This window comes from Salarias fasciatus (assembly GCF_902148845.1).
Source record: "Salarias fasciatus chromosome 7 unlocalized genomic scaffold, fSalaFa1.1 super_scaffold_4, whole genome shotgun sequence".
In the NCBI taxonomy this organism is placed as follows: domain Eukaryota; kingdom Metazoa; phylum Chordata; class Actinopteri; order Blenniiformes; family Blenniidae; genus Salarias; species Salarias fasciatus.
In genome coordinates, this window is record NW_021941229.1 from 20,028,477 (window position 1) to 20,036,340 (window position 7,864).

Sequence of the window (7,864 nt, forward strand, 5' to 3'; positions counted from 1 at the left end):
TTTATTGTACGAGCAGTCGAGCCCGCCATTATTCAGAGGACTACATTTCCCATGATACTTCGCGCAACGCGAGTCTGCCCTCCTCCTTTCACCCCCACGTGACGCAGCCCAGCCAATCAGGAGCGTCGTTACAGGCGCAATGCGGCGGTCGGGATGTAAGGAGCAATGGCGACGGCCGAGCCGGAGCTGAGCTGGATGTGACCAAACAGGCGGACTGGAGGCAGTTTGAACGTTTCCTCTGGTAAATTCACATGAGTGTGTGCGTGTGCGTGTGTGTGTGTGAGAGAGAGATGGGGGGTTGTTCAGCACCACGCGATTAACGTGAAATGTATCTCAGGAGAAATGTCAGCACAGGTTAATGAACAGTGTCATTTCAATTAAAGTTTGTTATTCATCCATGTGTTCTGCCTCTGTCACCACTGTAGGTACTAACATGTAATTAGACCTCAATGTTCCCAAAAGACAAAGGACCTCTTTATTTCCTGTGTGGTAGTTTTTCTGTGGTTAATTTGGGTCATTTATTTTTCTTTTCTTGTGTCAGCTGATGTTATTTTCAGGCCTGTAATCCCTGAATGAGTCTAGGTAGTAGTTTTAAACCTCCTTCTGCTCTTTTACTGCCTCACTTTGTGCTTTAGGTGTATATGTTTGCTTGTTTGTGAACACTCTTCGTCATTATTTTGCGTTTTCATAGTTATCTGTTGTAACTTTTGACTTCTCTGTGCTCTCTTTTTTGTCTGATAAACATCTCTTTTTGGTTAGTGTGTGTTATCGTCTTTAGTCATAGTGAAATCTGCAGTTTTTCTGCATCATTTGTTGTAACGTTTTGTCACTTTCTTTATTGTCGATATTAACTCTGCTGTTTACTGTCAGTTTGTTTTAGTTTCTGGGCTTTTTGTGATTATTGTTAGTCTCTTTAGGGTCACTGTGTGCCATTTCTTGTCTGTTTAGTTATTTATGTGTCTACTATTGTGATTCTGTCTGTAGCTGTTTTGTAAAGGCATCGTTCTCTCTTTGCAGTTTCTTTACTGCTACTCCCTCATTTTCTATCCAAATGTGTTATGTAATATAGCTTTTTTGTCACTGTTTTTTTATTATATATATTAATTTATGATTATTTTGTCTCTAGTTATTCTGTTTTTCTTAATTTTTTTCTGTGCCCCTTACTGGTCCGATTATGTGCTCTGTTGCTTGATTTTCCATTTATTTAAAATCATTTGCATCACTTTGTTGAATTGTGCCTCCTTTAATGTTGCTTTGTGCCTATATCGCATTAGACTAACTACCTTCAGATATTCTGTTTATTTCCTTTTTGTGTTGTTTTTTTTTTGTGTTTATCATTCGGTGTCTGCCTCTATATTCAATTTGTCTTTCATTTGCTCCTTTTATGTGCTTTTCTAGGGATGGTTTAGTGTCCTCATACGGAAAATCATTTCATATCAATTTAGCTAACGTTTCTGATTAAATTTTTCTCCTCTTTCAGACTTGAGCCTCCTCGTGCCCACATATTCTCTTGGTACCAGAATGGAAGCAGAAGTCACTGTGTCTTCCTCGTCGACCGTCGTTTCGCCCCCGGCTGCTCAGGTTTCGACCAATCCGTCCAACAACGTGTCTATGAAGCAGCGGGACGGCAGCAAAAAGCCCCCCTCCACCACCCCCGCCTTCCTCTCCAACCTGGGCCGCGCCACCCTCCGGGGCATCCGCAAGTGTCCTCAGTGTGGCGTCTACAACGGAACCCGTGGCCTCAGCTGCAAGAACAAAGCTTGCGGCGTGTCGCTGCGAAATGCCTCATCGACGGGGCGGGGCGGCAAGAAGTGTGCAGTGGAGGCGGTGAAGGTGATAATAGACAGCGAGGAGCGCTGGGGGAAGGATCCGGAGGCGGGTGGAGGTGATGGAGGAGGAGGAGGGATGCTGGGGGGCGCCTCAGCTGGAGCTGCCCAGGTGTTCTCAGTGTGCCACAGAGGAAGGGGAGCCACGGCCACCCAGTGGGGCTTCGTGGAGCTCGTGCCCACCGACACGGCGATAGCCACCGGGGACGGCGCCACCCTGCTCACACGCATCAACCTGGGCCGCTGCTTCTTGTCCTCCTGCAGACAGGGTCAGAGGTCAAGCCAGGGCGAGCCCGAGTCCTCCAAGCAGTCCTCCGAGAACCTCTGCGTCCACATCAAGCAGGCCATCGAGTGCAGGAGCCGCGCCACCCCGCTGACCTTGAAGAGCTCCGTGCTGGAGGGCCTGCAGGCCTCCATCCAAGCCAAGGAGGAGCTGTGGAGGCTGGCCACGGAGTCCCCGGGGCCCCTGGTGCAGCGGGTCTCCAAGGACACCCTGGTGGTGAAGTGCCACACGGAGTCGCAGCATCCTCTGGGCCTGCTGCACCTCACAGTCGGTGCCGGGGGGCTGTCGGCGGAGGGCTCGAAGAGCGTTTTTCACTGCGCCTGCCAGGCCAGCGCCAAGAGACTTAAACCCAGCGTGGAAGGAGGAGGCTCACATGCTGCTCCTCTTCCCTCTCCTCCTCCTCCTCCTCCTGGCTCCATCACATCACAGCTTTGCCTTCATTTCTACGCCTGCGTGTGTGCCTTCGCAAGTGACGAGAAGCTGACGGCAGAGTTCGCAGCTTTCATCAGCCACACGTCCAGTGGTAAAGTAAACCAGTCACTCAAAACTTCAGGCGTGAAATGATGGGTTTACATCAAATAGACCAAATAATTTCAAATTTGAATATAAAACTAAATAGTGGTGAACATAGGATAAACTAGTCTTAGAGATAACCCTGAATACATACAGAGAATATTTATTTTAGTGTGCACAGAATGCATTTTGTAAACATCAAGGCTCAATGGCTTGTGTGAGCAATTAATCAAATGACGAGAAAAATGAAATCACCATAAAATAATTTTACAAATTGATAAGTTTATTTGGTAAAGACACGGAAACTCCAACCAGTACTCAAGCCAAACAGAAATAAAAGCAGAAATGTATTGTTTGATGTAAATGTCTGCTCTTTTTAAAGTTAAAATATGTGATATTTGAGACATTTCTTATTGAAAAATGAACAAAATCTAAAAACTGTTAGCTGTAATAAATAAGAACACAAATTCATTTGCATAATAAAAATATTTATATGTGAATGTGTCTTACGAAATTATGATGACTGGTGTTATCAATAATATTAATGAATCAAGCAGCAATTAAATATACATATATAGAATAACAATTTATAATAAAGAAACAAGAAGTAATGCAAAGTTTAATTCCAGATCATCTCATAAACAAAAAAAGGCAAAGTTTCCAACTGTTTCATCGATATTATGTTATTATTAACATCTCGGTGTGTTTTTTCCTCTCAGACGTGCAGCAGAACTCCTCCAGTAGAACACTCGTGTCCGGTGAGAAGCCGCCGCAGCAGGTCGAACCGGTCAGCGCTCTTCAGAAAGCGAAGAAGCTTCGTCTGGAAAACTCCGTCTCCGGTACGACGTCCGTGTCAGTCTGAAGCCTCCACTGTCCTCGCTGCCTGTCGTCCCGACTGACCTATCGAACTTTAACCTCTCCTCCTCTTCCTCTGGTCAGAGGAAAGCTTCTGGTGCTGCCGGGTCGAAGGTTTCAGCGGCTGTGCCCCCCCCCCCCCCCCCCCCCCCTGTCGTTTCATCTATCTGCTGTACTGTTAAAGAGACTTACATCCTCTGAGACATCTGTCTGCATCTTTATCATTCCTCCGTCTAATCCTGCTGCTGCGCTAATCCTGATCCACTGTTCAAAAAAAAAAAAAGAAAAAAAGAACAGAGTGGCTCTGAAGCATATTTTAATTCATGGCTGAATCAGTGTTTGTTGGCGTTTTAATTACAGCAGATTACACGTTTTAAATGATCAGCGTTTGCTCTTCTTATCTGCATCTTGTGTTTTTGTCAGGGAGCGCTCAGGTTGTGGACGAGCGAGCCGTGACCATGAGCTTCCACCAGTGGCTGGCCGGCGTCACCGAGAGGATCCACCAGACCATGCACTACCAGTGTGACGGTAAACCGAGCGCCAGCTCCAGGCTCCGAACGTCAAGACCTTAAAAGATACATAAAGTCACATTAAAGTTTGTTTTCTTTTCGGTTCTAACAGTCTTCTTATTAATGAATTTGAAGTTCCTGTTCAAACTTTTGTAGTTCCTTCATTTGGCCACATGAGGGCAGCTCAAACAAATTATTGTTTTTTTCAATTCTCTACCAGTAAATGTCTATAAAACCTTATTAAATCTTTCAATGAACATCAGCAGAACCAATGAGCTTTTTTTAATAGCACTATTAATATGGAACAGTTCCGAATAAGTATTTTAATACATAAACTAACCTTTAAAATAATGTCTAAATTACACATACGTGAATAAATGTTATTTGTTTTCATGATTTCTGAATTAATATTCTTGCACCTTCTAGTAATGTTTTAGCTGAAGTTGTTAATGATAAGTAAATACTGGAGTGCAGGATTGGATCAATAATGCGGAGTTACAGGTGTTTATGCTTTCATCTGATTTCTCTGTGTTTACAGTAAGCGGATTGTTTGTGTTTGTTTTGTCCTCTTCAGGTAAACCTCAGCCTCTGGTCTTCCACATCACCCTGGACTTCTTCAACGCGCTGCAGCAGCGTCTTTCGCTCGGATCGAAGAAGAGGAGACTCCCAAACATCACAACAGGTGAGATCTTAATAACATATGCTGGTCTGTGTTTAATCATTCGGAACACAGTCTGGAGATGAAAGCTTACTGCATTTTGATATTTTTGGATTTCATCAACTTTAATGCAAATAAACCAAAAAGAAAACTGATTTTCAGATGCCCGTGGCAGACTATTTACCTTAATAAATGAATGACGTGATGATTTATCACTAAACAATCTATAAAATGTGATTATCTCTCTCTCTGTGTGTGGATTTCAGCATTAGTGAGGAACGACTGTCCCCCTCTGGGCCCGTTCTCTAAATACACCTGGCACATCACCAACATCCTTCATGTCAAGCGCATCTTCGACACTCCAGAGGTATAAAGCTCTTAATCACAAAAGTTCACTGCATCTCTTTATTGGACAGTAGAAATAACGTATCTGAAACTAAAGCTTTTTTGTGTTTTTTGCTTTTTGTTTGCTCACCAGTTGGCTCTGGAAATCACTCAGAGCTTTGTGAAAAACGCAGATGGATCGTATTCGCACTTCCGCTGCCCCGAGCCGCTGCCTGAGCCAGATTTACCGGAGGGATTCAAGACCGAGCGACCGCAGGCGATACGACCGATGGAGTTCCGCACCTTCCTCAAAGTTGGTGTGTAATTGTTATTTTTTTTTTCATTTGTCCTGCAACTCCAAAAACCCCAGGAAGTAGGGAAATAGCTTTTGCAATAAAAAAATCATTCTAACACATCTATGCGGAGTCACAAATATTAAAGGGTTCTGTTTTTGTTTCCTACAATGGGACTGACAGTTAAATGAGCAGGACCAAGAGAGACAGTAGCTTGACGACCAGAGTGAAAATGTCCTGCTGCGCTTTGCCGTCAGGTCCGAGCTCCGAGCAGAAGGAGGCCTGTCCCTTTGTGATCGAGTGGATCCCCGACGTCCTCCCTCGCTGCCACATGGGCGAGCTCAGGCTCAGCTTCGAGTTCGGCCACCAGCAGAGCGGCCAGCCGGAGAGCTTCGACAAGGCGGGCGCGGCGGAGAAGGGAAGCCGGAACAAGTCCGAGTGCGGCCAGTCCAAACTCTCCAAGGTGGCCGAGATGCTCCAGGTCGTAATGTGACGGCGTCCGCCGTCTCACACCATGTCACCTCCACTTTTACCCTTTTTATGAAGGTAATTATGCAAAACTATCGGTACTCAACTGCCATCAGTGTGTTTAGTCAGTAGAGGATTCAGTATTTATTCTCATAGCATTAAAAAGACGACATATATTTCTAAAACAAGAATTTATTTTTTAATAAAAAAAAGCTGCTTTTAGCATGTAAAATGAAGTCCGACATAATGAAATTAGTATTTCACTAAATCCATTTCTAATGTGTTTTGCTGAGATTTAGGAACACGAAACGCGTCAGATGGATAAAATGTCTCTTTACTGGCAAAAAATAAACATGTAACTGGAACATATGTGTTCATTTACTGTTTGATTTGCAGCTTTTCAGCTTCTCCAGCATTTTAATCCAGGCTGAACTATTTCAAAAGTTAGATCATGTGTCCTTAGTTCATCCTGTAAACTGTCTTGATACCTGGAACCGATTCCAGTGTAACAAGACATAAAGGCTCTCACACACACTCACAGACACACCCACACACTCACGATCCTCAAACAAGTGATTTTGGACTCTGAGAGGAAAGCAGGTTCCCAGAGAAAACCGGTGCAATAGAGTGAAATAAAACCTGAGCGAAGCAGGAAAAGTAATGATGCAGTGTAACTGCAGTGTGTCTAAATGTGCTTCAGGTCTGATTTCACAGTTTATTTTTCTAACGATGTCTTCCTATTTGCTGAATTTTGCTGTATTTTAAGACTCCAGAGTTCTTCAGCAGCTTTTTGCGACTTTTCAAGTTTTTCCTTCTGTAACGTAATATGCTTAATATTTTAATCATTTCCCTCAATACTTTTTTCCTTTTCAAAGAAATATCGACACAAAAATTCTACAGTTTATTGTATTTACTGTAATGGAGACAAATTTAAATGATCAAATGATTTAATTGTGAAAACCATCAAACATGCAACAGCAGCTGTGGTCTGCAGTGAATTCTCGGGCATTTATGACAACAGTTGTGCTTTTTATCATCTGTTGATCCAAACAGTTATATTGTGTAAATGTGAAAAACATTTCCAGCGTTTGACCGTGAATCATTACAGAAACAAATGAGAGATAGAGGAGCTGTTAGGAAGCAAAGTGGGGTTTGGGGGGGTTTCGGGCTTATCATCCCTCCCTGTCAGTCCTCCTGTGTTATTCAGATTTCTACCAGCAGGTGGAACCTGAAGCCCGCCGCTTTGCTGTCAGAGCGTCTGCTCCACTCTGTGTTTGGAAATGAACTGACACACACAACAAAGAGTTAGGTGGATGACTGCATCTCATGATTTGGCTCGATACGTTCCCTCCTCCCTTCTGGGCATCACAAAGCGGCGATTACACACTCGCCGCGTGATATATCGCTGGAAACATCACACATGCTCGACAAAATGTGCCCAAATGCTCATGAATTAATTAAGATTGCAAGTAAAAACCGGGGGAACGTGACGCCAAGTTGCTCAGAATAGCAGCTTGCACACTGTGCATCTACATCGGGGGGTGTGGGCGTTGAAGAACAGTGCCAGCCTCCGGCCTCGTCTTCCCTCGCAGGCCCCCAGGACATCAGTGTGAGCTCAGCCTCTGCCTGCACGGCGAAGGAGAAGGAGGGGGGGGGGGGGGGGGGGGGGGGTGGGGGGGGGGGGGGTCGGCTGCCAGACAGCTCTGAGCCACGCGTTTAGCTGTTTGTGTAGTCTGTCAGTCACAGAGACGGGAGACGCATCAATCCTCTCCTGGAAGGAATCGCAGGCACATTGTGACAAGAGAGACTTCCTCCATCGCCTCAGAGATGTGTTACAGGCAGAGACAGCGAGGCCCTCGGAGGAGAGCAGGGCTGCGAGCAGGAGACGGAGGAAATGTTGGAAGGAATATGAAAAGTTAGACACGGATTTAAATAAAAAAAAAAAGTCGAGCCTTCTTGCAGTTTCTTCTGGAAAGCGGCAAAGTTTGAGCTTCTCATAGTGTGCCCGGCATCAGTGCTGTGATTGAAGGTCTTTGAAAATTTGCAGAATTTACAAAAGTAACTTGTGTTATTTTCCATTCTCTATGAAATTTAATACGTTTCTCTTTGAAGACTTGTACGTAAATCTTTGTATA

At 44.5% G+C, this 7,864-nt stretch overlaps 1 protein-coding gene across 1 annotated transcript; it reads left to right on the forward strand.

Annotated features, from left to right (window-relative positions):
- The first annotated feature begins 140 nt into the window (after positions 1 to 140).
- On the forward strand, positions 141 to 6,088 carry c7h2orf42 (chromosome 7 C2orf42 homolog). Its single transcript, XM_030084922.1, has 8 exons — positions 141 to 241; positions 1,481 to 2,632; positions 3,342 to 3,461; positions 3,901 to 4,005; positions 4,561 to 4,668; positions 4,911 to 5,011; positions 5,123 to 5,285; positions 5,519 to 6,088. The coding sequence occupies exons 2-8, from the start codon at positions 1,522 to 1,524 to the stop codon at positions 5,752 to 5,754; spliced, it is 1,944 nt and encodes a 647-aa protein (XP_029940782.1). The 5' UTR covers positions 141 to 241; positions 1,481 to 1,521; the 3' UTR covers positions 5,755 to 6,088.
- The last annotated feature ends 1,776 nt before the right edge of the window (positions 6,089 to 7,864 follow it).

What these genes read in the sequence shown, in the direction of transcription:
- c7h2orf42 (XM_030084922.1), top strand. Translation starts at nt 1,522, where the DNA reads ATGGAAGCAGAAGTCACTGTGTCTTCCTCGTCGACCGTCGTTTCGCCC. An exon ending in GCATCTTCGACACTCCAGAG is followed by an intron (nt 5,012 to 5,122) that starts GTATAAAGCTCT and finishes TTTGCTCACCAG; the next exon opens with TTGGCTCTGGAAATCACTCA. An exon ending in CCGCACCTTCCTCAAAGTTG is followed by an intron (nt 5,286 to 5,518) that starts GTGTGTAATTGT and finishes CTTTGCCGTCAG; the next exon opens with GTCCGAGCTCCGAGCAGAAG.